The sequence below is a fragment of the Mandrillus leucophaeus genome, unplaced genomic scaffold, assembly GCF_000951045.1.
Source record: "Mandrillus leucophaeus isolate KB7577 unplaced genomic scaffold, Mleu.le_1.0 Scaffold124, whole genome shotgun sequence".
NCBI lineage: Eukaryota > Metazoa > Chordata > Mammalia > Primates > Cercopithecidae > Mandrillus > Mandrillus leucophaeus.
Window position 1 is genome coordinate 1306371 of NW_012100765.1, and position 20588 is coordinate 1326958.

The 20588-nt window shown below is 45.2% G+C and overlaps 1 protein-coding gene across 1 annotated transcript in view; it reads left to right on the top strand.

The window, feature by feature from the left end:
• ALPK2 (alpha-kinase 2) overlaps positions 1–20588 on the top strand; it is a 128951-nt gene that overhangs the window by 89184 nt on the left and 19179 nt on the right. Inside the window, exons 8-10 of the mRNA XM_011971703.1 lie at positions 4902–5176; positions 7298–7386; positions 16202–16419. Coding sequence (XP_011827093.1) covers positions 4902–5176; positions 7298–7386; positions 16202–16419 — 582 coding nt within the window. The remainder of the gene's footprint in view (positions 1–4901; positions 5177–7297; positions 7387–16201; positions 16420–20588) is intronic.

The window sequence follows — 20588 nt, forward strand, 5'->3', positions numbered from 1 at the left end:
TTCTGACAGTTAATTGAACTAGCATCTTAAAGATTTATTGCATGTACTGATTTTTAAAACAAACAGAACGCCTGAAATCTCTGCAGAAACAAGTAATAAAAGTAATCAAAATGCAGTCACATCCAGTGTATCAAAAGCAAGAAACTGAGATCTCAACTTAGAAATGGTCTAGCAATAGGCCAGGCGCAGTGGCTCACGCCTGTAATCCCAGCACTTTGGGAGGCCAAGGTGGGTGGGATCATGAGGTCAAGAGATCAAGACTATCCTGACCAACATGGTGAAACCCCATCTCTACTAAAAATACAAAATTAGCCTGGCGTAGTGGCGCATGCCTGTAATCCCAGCTACTCAAGAGGCTGAGGCAAGAGAATGGCTTGAACCACAAGGTGGAGGTTGCAGTGAGCCGAGCTCACACCACTGCCCTCCAGCCTGACAACAGAGCAAGACTCCATCTCAAAAAAAAAAAAAAAAAGAAAAAAGAAAAAAAGAAAAAGAAATGGCCTAGCAAATATTGTGATATTAACGCAAAATAGTAAACTTATATACAAGCTCTTCACAAACCCACTCAGATGCTAAATACTCATCTTTAGTGTGTAGCATACGTGTGTTATAATTTAAAATCCTTCCTCCATTTCTGCTCTCATCGCCCCAGAAGGCAAAATATGCAAAAGAATCCCCTTCCTCCTAATACTTTAGAAAATAAAAAGACTCTGAGAAGGGAGTCTCTGTTTCATCAGCTTCTTAGCATTGATTGGCATTCACATCTCAGACACTTGCTATGGTTTTATTGGTTTAGGTTTGCATAAGCTCATTTCTCAAGGATTACTTGAGAGACCCCAGTGGGGATGAGCTACTGGCCATTTGGTGGAAATGGTACCACCGCTGTAGCCCAGTGACTCCAGCCACAGAGCTTGGGTCTGAACCCTGATGACATCACCTTCTCCTGGTTTCTGGCTCCATTGTTACTGGGGGTGTCAGTTTCACTGACTCACCCGGCTGGGGAAGTAATTCTTGGCCCCTCCCTATCCTTGTACCTTCAGATAAAGAAGCCGAAAATTACTTTTATGTTATTTCTTTGAGACAGGGTCTCACTCTTTCGTCCAGGCTGGAATGCGGTGGCACAATCATAGCTCGCTGCAGCCTCGGCCTCCTGGACTCTAATGATCCTCCTACCTCAGCCTCCTGAGGAGCCTGGACGACAGGTGCTCACCACTGCACCCGGCTGATTTGGAAAATTACTTTTAATCACATTTTTTTTTTTTTAAATTTAGAGGACTATCTCACTAAACAGTTTATTTATTTAATTCTCTATAGGAGGAATAAATAATCTTTTACAAGATGGTCTCTAATTTAAAAAACTAAAAAGCTAAGCTTATGAGAAAGTTGGAAATGAATCATGGACAAAATGAAGCCCAATTTAATGATGTTATTGTGTTTTATGAATATATTTGTGGATTGCTTTTCTGCACCTCGGAGCAGTCTTTGTAACCAGTGGCTGCAGGTATCCTCATGGTTTCTCTGAGTTGATTTGGATTTCACAATGTATGGGTGTAGCAAGGAACCTCAGTGAGGCATTGGGATCTCCCAACACTCATCTGGCGAGTCTGTCTGGTGGATTCCAATGAGTCTCTCCTGATTCTTTTTTTTTTTTGAGACGGAGTCTTGCTCTGTCACCCAGGCTGAAGTGCAATGGCAAGATCTCGGCTGACTGCAACCTCCACCTCCCGAGTTCAAGCAATTCTCCTGCCTCAGTCTCCTGAGTAGTTGGATTACAGACACCTGCCACCACACCCAGCTAATTTTTAGTATTTTTAGTAGAGATGGGGTTTCATCATGTTGGCCAGGCTGGTCTCGAACTCCTGACCTCAGGTGATTCACCTGACTTGGCCTCCCAAAGTTCCAGGATTACAGGTGTGAACCACCACACCCAGTCTCTCCTGATTCTTTCTCATGGCACTGCCCCCTCTCAGGGATTTTAGGCAGCGTGGAGTGTGAGTCCTGGCAACAGATGGCTCTGCAAAGCTGCAAAGAAAGTTGCACCTTCTCCACAACCCGAGACTCGCACTGCTACATGCCTGCTTTTCCTGAGCCTCCCCTCAGGTGCTCAGTTCTCTGGTTACCTTCATTACTCTTACCAGGGAAGAAATTGTTCTAAAGGATGAATTCTCACCTCCATCTCTCACTTTAAAAGAGGTGCAAACTCTAACCAAGCGGACGCGCTCATTTCAGCCATCACTGCGGAAGACATTTTTGGACAGGCTGTCCTTTCAGATTTCTGCAGAGCTGCAGAGTCTATACCTTCTGCTTCTGTAAAGGAAGGCCCAGTAGATGAGTTTCAGCTTGGAAAGTTCCACCTAGAACTCCAGCTCTTGCCCTGCAAGATTTTCAAGAGACAAAGAATAGGTCTAAGATTTCTTTTTTTCTTTCATGGCTTTATCTTTGTCAAATAAGCATTTCTGTTGGAAATCATAGACAGGGTTATTAATTTTACCACATGTAGTAATATGCAAACAAATTTTCCTTCCTACTTTCTAAGCATATGGCCTGGACCAACTTTGATCTTCAGTTAATTAGATTTGCTGAATTTTAAAGCGTAAGGTGCACAAACATTTTACTTTTAATAATTAAATATTAGAAATGTGAGGGTTTTGAAGGAAGACAGGATGTGACAGAGATAACTCATGTTCATTGGGCTCTAAGGTATGTACATATAACATTTCCTATACTCTGTAAGTGGTATTAGAGGCCAAATTGTTAACATTAATCATATAACTGGAATGGAACTGAGAAGGTGTGGGATACAGAAAAGCATTCTCTCTCTATTTTCTCACCTAATTTTTAAATTTAACTGTTAAAATAAAACTGTGCTTTTCTCCATAGATTAATTTTTTTTTTCTTGGTTCTGTGACTTAGAGTAAAATCTGCGATCCAGGTATTGCCTAAAACTTTATCTGAGAAAATGTCCCATTTGCCTGTTTCCCTGCAGCTCCAACCCAGTTCTCTCCAGAAACCCAGGGCAAGTTACTCAGTAGGAATTCCAGGGGAAGAAAAACAATTTATTCTTCAGTCTTCATAAGTTCTTAGTTGGAACAGATCCCTGTAACAAAAGAAGATTAGTGAGAGGAAAACAAACAGGTTGATGAGCATGTATCATTCATATATACATGGGAGACACTCAAGAAGTGCTCATTTAAGAAGGGATTTGAATTCCAGCTTATACAGCATCTAAACAAAGAATGGTGCATTTTTCGAGAAGTGACAGGGCAGAGGGAAGGACTTTGGGTAGGTAAGGGCAGTAGCTTGTGGAAAGGCATTTCCAAAACCCTGGAAAATCTCCCAGCATCTGGATTCTCATTAATGCTTGTTAATGTCTGCTGCTCATCTCCAGGCTCCTCAGGGGCTAAAGTTGTCTTCAGTCATTAACCTTTGTTCTTCCTGGTAGAAGGGGAGTAGAATTTTTCTGTGTTTATAAATTTATGTCCCGATTTTAGGCAAATAGGGGGAAGGCAGAGAGCTTTCTTGCCTCTGCTGCTTCTTAATTGCCTTCAGCTCAACAATCCTTTTACCAAAGAGGCAGATTTGAGGGCGACATATTCAGATATCCCACAGTCTTCTGCTGGCCTTCGTGAAAATGCTAGGAGCACCTTTAGGAATATCCTCTTTCTTCCAGAAGCTTCTAGCTCTTTACCTAGTTTTTCTGTTTGAAAATCCACCGAACCCCACTCCCTTTCTTTCTTTCTGGCAGTAACTAGGCCCTGACCTTAATCAATACCCTATCAGAATAGTTTCAGTCTCTTTATAGTTTTAATAGCTACCATCAGTCTCAAATCATATGATTTGAAATATTTTGAGAGGAGAAGAAAAATATTTCCTTAAGCATTGTATATAGAAACATGAAGTAAGATTTTTCACACAACCCATGATTTCTTTCTTCTTGTAAACATTCAGAAAGATGTTAGTTTTCATCAGTTTTGAGAAGTGGAAAGCATTTTAAAAATCCAAACAATCTTATTTCATTGAAAGCCACCTAATTTTCTTCTCTCAGTGAATGAGAAGTCTGATTGGGTCATCTCTAGTTTAAAATGGACCTTCCTGATTAAATTCACTGTCATCTCAAATACGTGTAGAATCCACTCTGAAAAGAAAACAGCTGCTAGAAAACTCAAAATAATTCTACTTTTCTTTTTACAAATAAATCCAAAATGATTCTACCTTTTTCTCAATCTCTCTTCAAAGGCCATTCTTCTTACTATTTTTGTTTGTTTGTTTGTTTGTTTATTGCTACCTGTTTCTTTTACTTATTGCATGCTTTCTCAATGGAGGCAGTATTGCTCCCAAGAGGACCAACGCCGGTTCTTGGCAGGCAAAAAAAGTTACTCTTTTTCTGTATAAAGCACAGATATACATATGGTACATAAACAGTATATTTGTGGTATTAAGCTTTTATGGCAGGCAATTAAAACAAGTTCCAGCAAAGATTCCGGGGTTGGGGGGGCAATAATGAAAAAAAGGTGGATCCGATACTATCGGATCTTATCATTGGTCTTTCTTCCCTCCTCTACACTTACCCATCTTTTCAACTTGCCTTTTATTACTTTGCTTGGTTCCACTTATATTTTCCAGGTCTGTCTAGAATTCTTTTCCTGATCTTTCCAGTTTTGCTCCAACCCATCTCTCACTGATGTTCCCACATTCTCATTCAATGACCTGTCTCCTCCTCACCAACCCACTCATCTCTTCTTTTAGCTATGCTTCTTTTGAAGGGTAAGTATGGCTGCCCCCTCTTGGTTCTGCAGGTCAGCCTTGTCATTGTCCTTGTGTGGGGACCCTCCCCATGTGGAATTAGCTAAGGAGCAGGACTGGGAGGTATTCTTTCCAACCAAAGCTGTGCTGTGTTTCAGGATGCGAAGAGATTGAATTCAGCCAACTCATCTTCAAAGAAGACTTCCTCCATGACAGCTACTTTGGGGGCCGCCTGCGTGGTCAGATCGCCACGGAGGAGCTGCACTTCGGAGAAGGGGTTCACCGCAAAGCCTTCCGCAGCACAGTGATGCACGGCCTCACGCCCGTCTTCAAACCTGGCCATGCCTGTGTGCTTAAGGTGCACAATGCCGTTGCCTATGGGACCAGAAATAATGATGAGCTCATCCAAAGGAACTACAAGCTCGCTGCCCAGGTGGGTCCATCTGCCCAGAGGCTGTCGCTTCTGGTGTGACAGCCACCCCATGATAAGACGAGATGAAAATCAGACTCAGGATTGATGGGAGTGTCTTCAAAAGGGTGTTTTTCCTCTTTGGGGGTTTCAATTCAATCTAAGTGCTGGAGATCACTTCTCAGTTCTTAGGAGTAATTTCTTGGCCTTATGCCAGCTACTGGGGACTCAGCCAATGCCTAGAGACACCTCACCAGTTCTAACCTGAGATGTAACTGATTTTGTTTCTAAGAAGCCCTATGAGATCCCTGGGGGGTTGAATCTACTTGGACCTAGGATGATATGGAAAGTGGGGGTTCTAAGCTACACTAGATGCCTGGGTCCCCGGGAACAGGTAACATCAGCACTAGTTGCTGGAGTGTTTTGTTTGGGTTTGTTTGTGGAGAGGGAGAGGCGTGGGGTATATCCAGAAGAGTCAGCATTGGTCTTGTTTTCTGCCTTCCTGAGTTTGGTTTAATGTTAGCATATGAAACAGGAAGAGAGACAAACACAAGGCCCTAGCTGAGTTCTCATTTCTCTGTGTTATCGAATCATAGAACTCGAGGCGAGAGGAGAGGGCAGGAGAGCCTTAGCTTCTCTCCATCCTTCCTCCTCCTTTCCACATATTTGGTCCACATATTTCACTCCTTCTTTGTTTTTTGCTTTTTGAGACAGGGTCTCACTCTGTCCCCCAGGCTGGAGTGCAGTGGCATGATTATGGCTCCACAGCAGCCTTGACCTCCTGGCCTTAAGCAACCCTCCTGCCTCAGCCTCCTAAGTAGCTAGGACTACGGGCGCATGCCATCACGCCCAGCTAATTTTTATTTATTTATTTTTTTCAGACACAGGGTCTCCCTATGTTGCCCAGGCTGGTCTTGACCTCCTGGAGGGCTCCAAGTGATCCTCCTGCCTCTGCCTCCCGAAGTGCTAGGGTTACAGGCATGAGCCACCACCGCACCTGGTCCACGCATTTCACTGTGAAATTGTGAAAGTTGGGTCTTTCACAAGCTATGTGCCCCTTTAAAATGTTTACCATAAACATTTTAAACAATTAAAACCATTTAGGCCGGGCGCGGTGGCTCAAGCCTGTAATCCCAGCACTTTGGGAGGCCGAGACGGGCGGATCACAAGGTCAGGAGATCGAGACCATCCTGGCTAACGCGGTGAAACCCCGTCTCTACTAAAAAATACAAAAAAGTAGCCGGGCGAGGTGGCGGGCGCCTGTAGTCCCAGCTACTCGAGAGGCTGAGGTAGGAGAATGGCGTGAACCCGGGAGGCGGAGCTTGCAGTGAGCTGAGATCCAGCCACTGTACTCCAGCCTGGGCGACAGAGTGAGACTCCGTCTCAAAAAAAAAAAAAAAAAAAAAACCATTTAAAATATTAAAATCCATAGGTTAAACTCAGATGAATCTCTCAGGTACAGCCAAGCACGAAGCATCATGATCCCACAGCAATGTCACGTGGGACTCTGTGCTTCTGAAGGCAGCTCTGCTCTCTGAATATAGGATTCTGTCCATTGTTTCCTTTCTCCTCCCAATCCACCCCTCTTTTTTCTTTTCTCTCTGAGTATTCCCTCTATCTCAAATATGACACAGTCTTGGAAAATCTCCCAGCATCTGGATTCTTGCTCAGAAAAGCCCCACAGAGTAGGAAGCAGAATCCACTTAGCTTTTCCTAAGGCAGAAATCTTGTGCTGTTCACTATTGACTACTTCAGTTACACCTTTGAAAAGGGATTGCAATGGCAGATCTCACAGGAAACCCAGTAGTGCCCCAAGTGCCACCCGATGACGTGATGAGGGGCCAGTCCCCTTAGTTCTGGGGTGAATTTCAGCCATGCTGGCTCGAGAAATTTTATAGTTCAGGGACACCTGGTCCCGGAGACCACTTGACCTCCACCGGGATAGTTTCTTCATGTCTCAGAGCTCCTCTGTAGGTGGCCAACTCTAGGTTCTAATAATTGTTGCCACTGCAACCCCAACCAGGGGATGGGCTAGTCGATTCATTGGCTTTACCTTACTGGGAAATCTCCTGAATAGTCTTACTGGGCGATGCTGTCTGAATTTCCTGTAGTCACTGGGGCTCTCTATGTATTTTGGTGATATAGGAATGCTATGTTCAAAATACTGCCAGGTATTATGCCAAGATCTACGCTGCTGAAGCACAGCCTCTGGAAGGCTTTGGAGAAGTGCCTGAGTAAGTGTATTTACCCTGCCTTGTGTCACACTCCTGACTCACTGGGGACTGGGAGGGATGAGAGAGTGAGAAGGAACAGTAGGGCAAGTGTTTCAGCTGATCTCTCAGTCTGTAAGCTCCATGAGGGCTCACATGGCTGCTATCCTACCCCTTGCTGGGTAGGATATTTAATATTATATAATATAATAATATTATATTTAGTATTTAAGAAGATAAATATTCTTTAAATAAATGAATGGATGGATGGGTGTATGGATTAATCCATCCAATACATGAATCTACCATGTTAAATAGAAAAGAAAGGATATCTACTCTCATAGCTATTACATTGTCTAAACAGTAAACAAATACAACAGAACAAGAGATATCACAAGGCAATTAGTCCCATGAAGAAAATAAAATATGGCAAGGTATTAGGGAAGAGTGGATTGGGTGATCTGAAACATAGTAACATAGTACCCACTTCCTGGAATCCTCCAGAGACAAATCACACCCACTTTTATCTACTCTTTGCCTAAATATTTACTGGCCCAAGCAAATTTTGGGGAGCCTGGAGCTTGCATTTGCGGCACTGTTTGTCTGACTGAGATCGTATCTGCACGCTTAAATGGACAGAAAAAAGGCTTAGCTAGTGCATGCTGGAACTTTTTACCTATCAGTAAAAACTGGGAGAAGGAAGAAGGAAGAAATTCTTGTCTGCATTGCCCCTGTTAACTCACAAAATGGGAAAAATCGTTCCCCTTAGGTGGTACATTTGGAAGACCATGGGTAAAGCATAACACTTTCTGCTCTTTCTCAAGAAATGCTTAACACACTTCAGTACACACTTACAATTGCTTTTCTGTTAATTATGCAGACAGCCATCTGGACTGAGTTAAGCTTTCACGATATGGAAACTGGCTCCTTTTTCCCCCAAGCCCCGCTTTTCCCAGTCTCCGTCCTCTTAAGTTTTCTTCAAAAAAGAAAAGATTTAACCCACAAGTCAACCCTACCACACAGAGAACCACAGTGCCCTCCAACAGGGACAGACCCAAGTTTTGTGTGGCTTGACTCTTATGCAATTTGGGCTTCTTTCTTTCCTTTCTTTCTTTTTTATTTTTTGTAAGAGACAGGGTCTCCCTCTGTTGTCCAGGCTGGAGGGCAGTGGTGCAATCACGGCTCACTGCAGCCCCGTGACCTCCCGGGCTCAAGCGATCTAGCCTCCCAAGTAGCAGAGACTACAGGTGCGCACCACCATACCTGGCTAATTAAAAGCATTTTTCTTGTAGAGACAGGGTCTTTGTATATTGCCCAGGCTGGCCACCTACAACTCCTGGCCTCAAGTGATCTTCCTGCCTCGGCCTCCCAGAGTGCTGGTGTTATAGGCATGAGCCACCGTGCCTGGCAAATGTGGGCCCTTTTTAAAGAAAAGAACACAAAATTATAAATATCAGGATTGATCTAGGGACTGGGAAAGGGCTCATGCAAGTGAAGGATCAGGAGGCTGATTCATTTGCTGCATTAGCATCATGGTAAGTAGGCCACTGCCTTAAAGATAGGTTAGGATATTTTTCTATCTAAACCATTTTTCCATTCCTTACAAGGGGAGATTTGTGACCACATGAATGCTGATGGTACATGGGAGGAGTAAGGGGCCTCAGAAGGGCCTCTGGGCCAGACTCCAGGTTTATGGAACCTAAATCAGAGGACTCTACAACCAGAAAACACACCCCCCCCCCCCACACACACACAAACAACACTCACCATACACACAAACACACACACACCACACAAACAACACTCACCATACACACAAACACACCCACCACAACACAAACACACTGCAAACACCCCCCCACACACACACAAACAACACTCACCATACACACAAACACACACACACACACACCACACAAACAACACTCACCATACAAACACACCCACCACAACACAAACACACTGCAAACACATCCCCCCACACACACACACAAAAACAACACTCACCATACACACAAACACACACACAGCACACAAACAACACTCACCATACACACAAACACACCCACCACAACACAAACACACTGCAAACACACCCCCCACACACGCCACACCCCCCACACCACACATACACACCACACACATTACATACAAACACACACACCACACATACAACACACATACCACACACACCACACACAAACACACAACACTCACCATACGCACAAACCAAACACAAACCACACACCACACACACCCCCACACAAACACAACACACACCACATACAAACAGACCACACATACAAACACACACCACACACACACCACACACACACCACACATACAACACACACACCACACACAAACACACAACACTCACCATACACACAAACACACCACACACACCCCCCACATAAACACAACACACACCACATACAAACAGACCACACACACACCACACACACCACACATACAACACACACATATGTATTACACACCCCCCCACACACCACACATACAACATACCACACTCACACGCACACCACATATGCACATACACACACACATACACACACCCCATACACACACCCCTACTCACCACACCACACACATACACACACACACAACACACATACACACAACACACACCACATAACACACACACCTCACACACATACAATACACATACACACCACACAAACATACCACACACATACTACATACACATACACACAGTACACACATACCACACATACATACATATATCACACACATACACAACCACAAACCACACGCACAACACATACACACAACACATGCACACAAAGCTGACCCTGTGTATTACCAGCCTTCTCTGAAAGCCTGCACGTCTAGAGAGAGGGCCAGGAGTCCCGTCCCCCGCCCCCATTACCACAGCCCCCTAGACCGACCCCCCCGGGGGCCACCCCCATGTTTATTTCCAGGCAATGAAGCGGGCCTGGAGAAGCCTATTTTAATGGAGCACGTGAGATCTTGGAGAGAAAACACTCCTCATTTGGGCAGCTTCTGTTTTTGAATTCATGAATATCAATGGAGTCACATTGTCTATGCAAATGGCATCCTGCTGGGCAGAGGCCAGGCCTAATTAAGACTCTGAATAATGCCCAGCCCTTGTTTCTGTTTTTTTTTTTCCCCCACCAGGGATGCAGAATTAATAAGAGCCCAAGCAAACCACGAACCCTTCTGTTGGCAGAAGGGTCAGTAGCCACAGGGGGTCGGTCCTCAGGAGGGAACCAGGGTGCCCTGGATCTTGCAGAAGTGACAAAGCACGACAGAGGCTGGCTTGGCGGCTGCACTGATTTCAGGGCTGTGGGGAAGGTCCACTGCCCTAATGTGCCCACTCCCATCTGGCTGAAATTTGAAATTTCTTTAACAAGACACAAAGAGGTTCTATCTTAAAATTAGAAAGAATGCCTCAAATGACTCTGGCACAACAGTAATCAGGGTACGCTGCTATTAGAGGGGCTTACTGCCTTGTGTCCAGGGCTGGGGTTCCAGAAGGACACGGTTCTGGCTCAGATTCTGCTGGTGAGCAAGCCTCTGTGTCCTCTTCGTGAAGTGAGGGGGATTCTCAGTTTCCAGGTAATGCTCCTAAATGGCAGAGGAGGATACCTGTGTGCCCGTCAAAGGGTCTGGAGGCTTCGTCCAAGCAGCTGGCCCGCAGGTGTAATTTCTTTGAAATGTAATATTTTATAGCTTTTAAATTCTATTGAGTGTTGTGTCCTCCTTCCTCTATGACTATATTTGTTTTAATAAAAAATAATGTTTTTCCAACCACCTTTGGCTCAAGTTAATAACCACGTAGAGCCTTCAGCTTACTTCCTGGGAGAAGGCACAGCCTGGGTGGAGAAGCGCAGGGCATTGCTCTGGGAGAACACTCCCAGCTTGCACGGAGGCAAGAGCAAGTGGGCAGGGCGGGACCTGTGCCCCAGCTGGTGTGTGCGTGTAACCGCTGGATGGGTTCACCTTGCCCACTGCCCAGACAGAGCTGACTTATCAAGATGGGGAAATCGCAAAAAAGAGTTTATTATACATAGAACTGTTACCGGAAAGGGGTCCCAATCCAGACCCCAAGAGAGGATTCTTGGATCTCATGCAAGAAATAATATAGGGCAAGTCCACAGAGTATATTGAAAGCCTGTTTATTAAGAAAGTAGAAGAATAAAAGAATGGCTACTCCATAGACAGAGTAGCCCCAAGGGCTGCTGGTTGCCCATTTTTATGGTTATTTCTTGATGATATGCTAAACAAGGGGTGGATTATTCATGCCTCCCCTTTTTAGACCATATAGGGCAACTTCCTGACATTGCCATGGCATTTGTAAACTGTCATGGCGCTGGTGGGAGTGTGGCAGTGAGGAAGGCCAGAAGTCATTCTCATATCCATCTTGGTTTGGGTGAGATTTAGCCAGCTTCTTTACTGCAGCTTGTTTTATCAGCAAGGTCTTTATGACCTGTATCCTGTGCCAATCTCCTATCTCATCCTGTGACTTAGAATGCCTTAACTATCTGAGAATGCAGCCCAATAGGTTTCAGCCTTATTTTACCCAGCCCCTATTCAAGATGGAGTTGGTCTGGTTCACATGCCTCTGACAGAACTGGCTAAATGGGAGACTGGAGTTTTATTATTACTCAAATCAAACTCCCTGGAAATTTGGAGGCTAGGGTTGGTTTGTTTGTTTGTTTTTTTGAGAGTTTGGAATTCCGGGGGCTAGGAAATAGGGATTGGAGTTGGGTCAGGGATGGAATCAGGGATACTAAGTTGTCCTCTTGCATTGAGTCCATTCCTGGGTGAAGGCCACAAGACCAGATGAGCCAGTTGACCAATCTGGGTGGTGCCAGCTGATCCACCAGAATACAGGGTCTAAAAAATACCTCAAACACCTGTCTTAGGATTTACACTAGTAATGTTATTTATGGGAGCAACTGGGGAGGTATAGGAATATTGTGGCCTCTGGCTGCATGACACCTGAGCCATAATTTCTAATCTTGTGGCTAGGTTGTTGGTTTTACAAAGGTGGTCTGGTCCCCAAGCAAGGAGGTGGTTTGGTTTGGAGAGGGGCTGTTACCATCTTTGTTTGCTAAACTATAAACTAAATTCCTCCCAAAGTTACTTTGGCCTCTGCCCAGGAATGAACAAGGGCAGCTTGAAGATTAAAGGGAAAATGGAATCAGTTAGATCATTTTCACTGTCATAATTTTCTCACGGTTATAGTCTTTGCAAAGGTGGTTTCCTGAGTGGCAATCACAGAACCGGAGGTCCCAGCTCGAGCTTTCCTTCCTATTGTGAGGGGCAAGCCTTACATGTTCATTCCACTGGGAGACGGGGTCTAGAGGCCCACGTTCCCTCTGAGAGAGAAGTGAGCAGGTCTTCACTAGCGTCGTTCAAGGGAGAAAGGAACCACATGGGCAGCAGAGGAGCTCACCTATCTCTGCTGCCCCCACAACTTTTCCTGACGTTGTGTGTGGCCACTATGTTAGATGGGATTATTCTACACAATTACGTTTAAAGATCCTGATTCAAAGCCCATGCCATTTTTGAGACATTTTCATTTAAGGGCTCTTTGTGAGCCATCCCCACCCCAGGGCAGCTGGTCACATCTTTGCATGCATAGGTCTCTGTTATAGCTGCCCCGTCGCCATTTCTCTCTGGTCACTTGGTCCCTCCCAAAAGTTGATTTTCTGATTTGTTAAACATATAGTTAGGGGCCTACATGAGACACGGTATATTTGTTCATTTACTCATTTGACAAGCATTTTGTACTTAAAAAAATTAATGAGCAGCGAAAGTCAGCATCTCACGTTTTCCTCTTGCCTCTATGGCCTGCCATCAGTGTTTCTATTTTAAGCCCTTGAAAGTGGTATCTACGTTATCAACGTTAAACTAGGCGATCGCTTCTTTGGCTACTTACAAATTTGTAAGATCAGATTCTCTGTCAGTGGTTCATAACCCCCAGGGGACAGTGGTGGTTGTGGAGACACTTCTGATGGTCAGGATCCGGGAAGGACTACTGGCATCTGGCAAGTAGAAGCCAGGGAGGCTGCTAAACAGGCTGCTCGCACAGGACGGCCTCCTGCCACCCCCACGGAGAACTATCTGCCCAGATGTCAATAGTGCTGAAATTGAGAAACATATAGAAATATTATACATACATATATAAGCATTCATTCATTCATTCATTCATATTTTGCCAAACACTTATTTTGAACCAGGAACACTTACTATGTGCTGGGCTTTGCTCCTCCATGCACCTTCCCCTACGGCTGCCCCTGGAAGGTAGGGACTGTGTCTTAGTCACCTCTGCCCTCCTGGTGAGTCTTTGGGATTCTGACACAGCTATTCCATAGATGTTTATTGAACGAATTGATTGTTCCCGTTTTCACAAGCTGCCAGTCACTGAGAAGAGGCAGATGTGGGGAGTGGGGGCAAATGAGCTCTTCAGTTTCTGCCATGGTAATTTTTAAAATATCATTTAAATGTTTTTATTGTGGGTGCCTTTTATTTTTCTTTATTTTTCCTTTTTTTAGATTCATGGGGTCTATGTGCAGGCATGTTAACGTGGCTGTATTGTGTGATGCTGAGGTTTGGGCTTTAACTAAACCCATCACCCAAATAGTGAACATGGCACCCAATAGGTAGTTTTTCAACCTTACCCTCCACCCTCCCTCCCCTCTTTTGGAATCCCCGGTGTCTATTGTTGCCATCTTTATGGCCATGTGTGCCCAATGCCATGTTAAATTTGAGATGCCCATGAGACATCACGTGGAGATGGTGGGCAGGGAACTCAGGGACAGGGCTGGACTGGGGACATAAATGTGGAAATCATCGGCATCTGAATGGTATTTAAAGCAAGGAAGTCGCTAGGGATTGTGAGAAAAGAGTTGTTCCAGGGCCTTCCAGAGTCTAAAGATTGACGAGAGGATGAGGAACTCGCAAAGGAGACAGAGAAGAGGTAGCCAGTGAAGCAGAGACAAGCCATGAGGAAGTCAGGGAAAGGCGTATCAGAAAGAAGTGAGAGATCCACTGTGCCCAGAGCTGCTGAGAGCAAAAGGGGTAGGTGCCGAGAAGAGAGCACTGGACTTAGCAGCATGATGGTCATGCTGTCCTTGACAGAGGCTTCTTTTGAGGGAAAGCCTCTTTCAGATGTTCAAGAGAGAATGGGAGGGGAGGGACTGGAGACAGCGAGTCTACAGCGGATGTGAGTTTCGATGTCAAATGTGAGTCAGTAGTTGGGGTGGGCTGTGGGGTCACCATGCTGTGTAGTTATCACGGAGTGCTGCTAGGCTTTTGGAAATGATTCTGTAGAGGGACTATTGATGGATGAGAAAGAGGGAAAACTGCTGGAGCAATACCTGGAGGATTTGAGAGGGGTGGGGACCAGGGCACCTGTAGAGGAGATGGTTCAGGATGGAGCAGGGATGGCGCATCGTGTAGGAAGAGGGTGCAGTGCGTGGGCACAGACCAGGAGGTGAGAATATGGATGTGCTCATGACAGCACTTAGAGGTTCTCCCAAACCTTCAGTTTTCACACTGAAACAGGAAGATGAGAGTGTGGTTGGGGGAGGAGGTGTAGGTGCTTTTAAGAGAGAGGGACAGGTAGGAAATCATCATGTAGGATGATGTGACAGCAAATGGATAATGCTGGAAACTCCATCCCATATCTGATCACCTCTCCAGCTCCCTGGACATCATTACCTGGCCCCAGTCTCCCTGCCCCACCCCTGGCCTATTCTCCACAGAGAAGCAGTGATCTTTGTCATGCAGAAATCTCGTCGTGTCCCTCCCTTGCCCCAGATCCTCCAGTGGCTTCTCATCCAACTCAGTACAAAGGGAAAAGTTTTCCAAATGGCCTCCGAGGTCCTCCAAGGCCTGATTTCCTGTCCCCTCTGCCTCCCCCAACTTCTGCCAACCTCCCTGGCTCCCTGCACTCCTGCAGCACACCAGGAGTGCTCCTGCCCTGAGCATTTCTCCTCCGGGTGCCTTCGACCTGGAATGTTCTACCATCGATGTCCTCATGGCTCCCCTCACTTCCTATAGGCCTCTGCTCAACTGTTCTTTATCCATGAACAAGGGCTGCTCTGACATCCCTACATAAGACAGCTGCCCCACTCCACTGCATGCCCCTGTCTCCTCTTCACTGCTGGGTTTTCCCACTTAGCACTTAGCACCATGCATTTACTTGATTATTGTCAGTCTCCTTCATTTAAAGGTGAGAGCCCTGAGAACACAGCCTCTGTTTTCTTTACTGCTGTTTTGAGGAATAGCATCTGGAAGAGCATCTGACACATACAGGCCACTGATTAAACATTGGTTGACTGAATGAGAGGAAAGAAGGATCAATGGGTGGGTGGGTGGATGGATGGATGGATGGATTGGATGGATGAAAGGAAGGAAGGATAGATGGAATGAAGGAACGGATGGAGGGAGGGGAAGAGGAGGGTGAGTAGAATGAAGGATGAATGGATGGACAAATGGATGGGTGCATGAGTAGATGAATGGGTGAATTGATAGATAGATTACAGTCATTGATTGATGGGTCATTAAGATATGACTACAATGAAGACATTCATTTCTACATGAGCAATTAACCCCCCTCCCAAGGAGGAATTTATAACAACAAATAAAACACAGAAACATATCTTACCCATTAAAAAGTCATTGGATGGATTTGTAGTCTAAACCTAGCAGAGTTGGGGACAAATTCTACACTCCCTGCTGCTCCAGGCGAAGGAAGAATGCCGCAGGAGCCTCTCTTCCCAGTGGAGACCTCGATGTGCACCTGTGTTCTCTTCCCTGCCAGGATCATTCCTATTTTTCTTATCCATCGGCCTGAGAACAATATCCCGTATGCTACAGTGGAGGAGGAGCTGATTGGAGAATTTGTGAAGTATTCCATCAGGGATGGGAAAGAAATAAACTTCTTGAGAAGAGAATCAGAAGCTGGTCAGAAGTGTTGCACCTTCCAGCACTGGGTGTACCAGAAAACAAGTGGCTGCCTCCTGGTGACGGACATGCAGGGTGAGGAGAGCAGCTTAGCCTGGGCTCCAGGGATGCCGTGGGCCAGAGACGTTCCTGTGGGTGGAGAGGGAGGGGAAGGAGAGGAAGGAGAGGCCTGCTGAGTACCTTTAAACACCTTTGCCTGCAGAAGGTGTTACTGATGCCTCATCAGAAATGAGATTCGATAACAGAGCCTGAAATGACCAGCCAGATGGCCATTTCATTTTATTTTTATTTAAAAAAATTTTGGGGCGGGGGACAGGGTCTCACTCTGTCACCGAGGCTAGAGTACAGTGGCACGATCATAGCTTACTGCAGCTTTGAACTCCTGGGCTCAAGTATTCTTCCTGCCTCAGCCTTTAGAGTAGCTGAGACTGCACATGCATTCCACCACACTTGGCTAATTAAAAAATTGTTTTTTGCAGAGACAGGGTCCTGGACAGTTTCCCAGCTGGTCTCAAACTACTGGGCTCTAGCGATCCTCCCACACTGGCCTCCAAAAGTGTTGGGATTACAGGCATGAGCCACTGTGCCTAGAGTTCATTTCATTTTAATAATTCATACCAATAATGCCTTCCCATTACAACAGGTAACCAGAGAGTGGCTTTACTGTTATATCCTCAATAGGCCTAGACTCAGCAATGTATACCCAAATCCAGATCTACCATAAGATAAATTAAAATGTAGTATTCCATTCTCAATAGACAAAAGAGTCTTTAGAATGCTTTAGATTTTAAGCTCCTCTGCTGAATGTATAGCATGTTTTCAATATATACACAACTGTTTAGGAATACCATTTCTTCTGTGGAATGGAGATGTCATCATTAGGCTTCGCCTAAGACAGACCTGAGACAGGTACTCATGTGCAAATGGCTTATTTGAGAGGGGATCCCAGGAAACGCCAATAGAGGAGTAGGGAAGTGCCACTGGGGAAGGAAAGGAGGCTGGTGGAGTATGTTATTATTAGCCAGTGACTGCCATGGGTGCTGGAGCTCACATCTGCGGGGAACCCTGCAGAGCACACTTCTCAGTGAGGGAGCCGGGGTGTGTATGCACCAGCTACCAGGATCACCAGCTGGCGGCTACTCCGGGTGGGGGCATTACTTCCCCTGCACCTGTCACCTGCCTACACGGGCAAGCTAAGCTGGATAAAAAACATGATCAGAGAAAGTTCTTAGGCAGAGAAATGCTGGTGTGGCACTGAGAAGTGGAGCCAGGTGCACAGAAGTGGTTAGGGTGAGGGCAATAGGTAAGGCACCAGCAGCTTCTGCCGCAAGAGTTTCCCTATTTCCGTTTGCTATTAAGAAAATCTGAACTGTATTATTGTCTATCTACCAAATGTCAAACATTGTCCCAGATGAGGATCTCAAGCTCTAGCTATTACATGGTGTTGAAGAGCAAGACCACCTTGGGGTTCTGTTCCCTGCACTGCCACTTCCAACCTGGTAGCCTGTGAGCAAATTACCTTTCTCCCTGCTTCAGTAACCTCCCACAGGGTTGTTTTGAGAATTAAATGAGATAGTAAACCACTAATTGCAGCATTGCCACATAATAAATGGTTCCTATTTTTTTAACTCATTTTTTTTAAAATTTGTTTGAGACAGGGTGTCACTCTGTCACCCAGGCTGGAGTGCAGTGGTGCAAACACAGCTCACTGCAGCCTCAATCTCCTGGACTCAAGTGATCCCCCTGCCTCATCCTGCCATGTAGCTGGGACCACAGGAGTGTGCCATCACACCTGGCTAATTCTTTCGTGTGTAGGGAGGGGTGTAGGGGGGGAGATGGGGTTTCACTTTGTTGCTCAGGCTGGTCTTGAACTCCTGGACTCAGGTGATCTTCCTGCCTCGGCCTCCCAAAGTGCTAGGATTACAGGGCCACTGTGCCCCAGCCTTTAGTTTGAAATAATTATAGACTAGCAAGAATTTGCAAAAATATATGGAGTGGTTCACATGTACGCTTCACCCAGATTCACTTAATGGTGACATCTCACATAAGTATAGTATATTATCAAAACCAAGAGATGGACACTGGCAGAATATAATCAACTACACTAAAAACTTTACTTGGATTTCATCAGTTTTCGTATCCATTCATTTTTTTCTACTATTTTTACTTAATCTTCATAATAACCCTGCAGAGAAGATATTATGATCCCCATTTTACAGATGAGAAAACTGAGGCCTGGAGACCGTGATTTAATTGTCTGCTGTCACTCAGCTAGTAAGTAGAGGGGTCCAAGACTCCAACCCACATTTTCTGACTCTGAATTCCAAGTTCTTTCCACAAATAACAATTTAGCAAATTGGCAAGATATTTACTTCCAGACCTTTCCAAGTCTCTCCTGATGTAAGAAGGCTCTGGTATGTGTACTGTTCTTCCTCCTAAGCCCTTGGAAGGACTCCTTGCAGGCCAGCTGGGAAATGCAACATTACTGCCTTGCAGATGAAGCCAATCTGCAAATTTAAGTCAGGCTTCGCTCTTGGAAGAGACTGCTGCCACACACACACACACACAAAATATATGGTCTTAACAGACAGCTGTTTGTTCTATTTAGACTCTGCCTGTGCAATTGCTGCTGTCCCCCATCTTTTCTCCTTGGGAATTAATTTTGTATTAAATATAGCTCTTCCGTTGAAAAGCAGTACCCAGGGCTTCGTGCACAGTTAGTTTCACTTCCAGGTACTAGTAAACAACAGTAATGGAATATCACATCTCTCTGTAAATGATGTGCGTGGTTTAACATGGTGGTGTGGTGTTAAGTAATGGTGTTTATTTACTCTCTATTGACGGACAAAAAATATTTTTACTGTCATTGTCATTGTGGCATGAGACAGCACATCTATTCTCTAAGGCAACTCCACTTTTTATAATTTTACAGAGACATTGGAATTAGAATTAAACTCAAATTCTATCACCACCTTTTTGGACTTTTAAAAGTTAACTCCTCCTGGCTGTATTTGCTTGTTTAGAAGATTGTGCCAGGTTTGCGGGGTAAAAGATGAGCCTGTGATTTGGACCTGAGACCTGCATACTGGTGAGACTACCAGGTTTGCTAACAAGCTGTCACCCAAAACACTCAAGACCTCGAATTCTGGAGAATGAACTTCTAATGCTGTTCATTTCCTTTCTTCTATTAGAAACAACCTGTAGATTACTGTTATCTCCAACTCAGCTTGATAGCTGCACACTAGGATTTAACTTTAGCCTCTAGAGGTTCTTAATAACCTTGACAGAATTGCAGGCAAATTATTAACCTGAGAGAGGGAAGTTTTCTTTTAAAAATTATATTCTGTCTTTCTAAACTGTAAGTGACAGCTGGTAATTGTGGGAAACAAGGGAAAGCAATTCTCCAAGTTCAAAGACCTTTTGCCAAATGACTTTTTCAAATTGGATTTCCATGTGGCTTAGAACTGTAATATTAAAATACAATTTTCCATGAAATAAGATGTCCAGTGAGAGCTTTTGCAATTTGGTGGGTTTTTTTTTTTCAAAGCATAGTCCCTGTAATGGAAGCTATGTGAACCATTTCTACATATGTTTGAGTTATTAGCAGCTTTGAAAGAATGAGATGAATTAGTGACCAACTGCAAAAGAGACTTTTAAAATGGTCACTGGTTCTCCCAAAGTGCCGTGTCTAATGTAGCTCACAGGTGCACTGCAGAAAAGCAGGCCTCATGGCTTCTGTCTGACTAACCAGCCTGAATCCCAACGTGTCCTGTGTTTTTGCCATGCTCCCAGCGGATACCGCTGAATCAGAGCATTAACTCTTTAGCTGTCTTTTCCTGGGCCTCAGAAGCAGCACTCCACATGGGTTCAGAACCATGGAGTAGGTGGCCAGCAGATCTGATCCTCATGGTTGGCTTTAGCGGGATGCTGAGTTTCTTTCCTTTCCACAGCCCAAACTGGTTTCTAGGCTGCCAGGGCCCTCCATGGGCAAGTTACTTGCTGGAGGTGGGGAATGCCAGTGCTCACAGCCTGGCCCATGGGGCCCAAGATGCAGGGACAAGAGCACGGGAGGCAGGACCCAGGCATCTAGCAGGTGCAGACGCACTGGTGGGGTGGCACTGTGGGCCCTGGGATAAAATGTCATCACTAGATTGCATGGGTAAGGTCCTGGCAGAGGTCCACTGCATTGGAGCAAGTGCCCATAGCCTCACCCTAGGGAGACAGGAGTGGAATTGGTACATGGT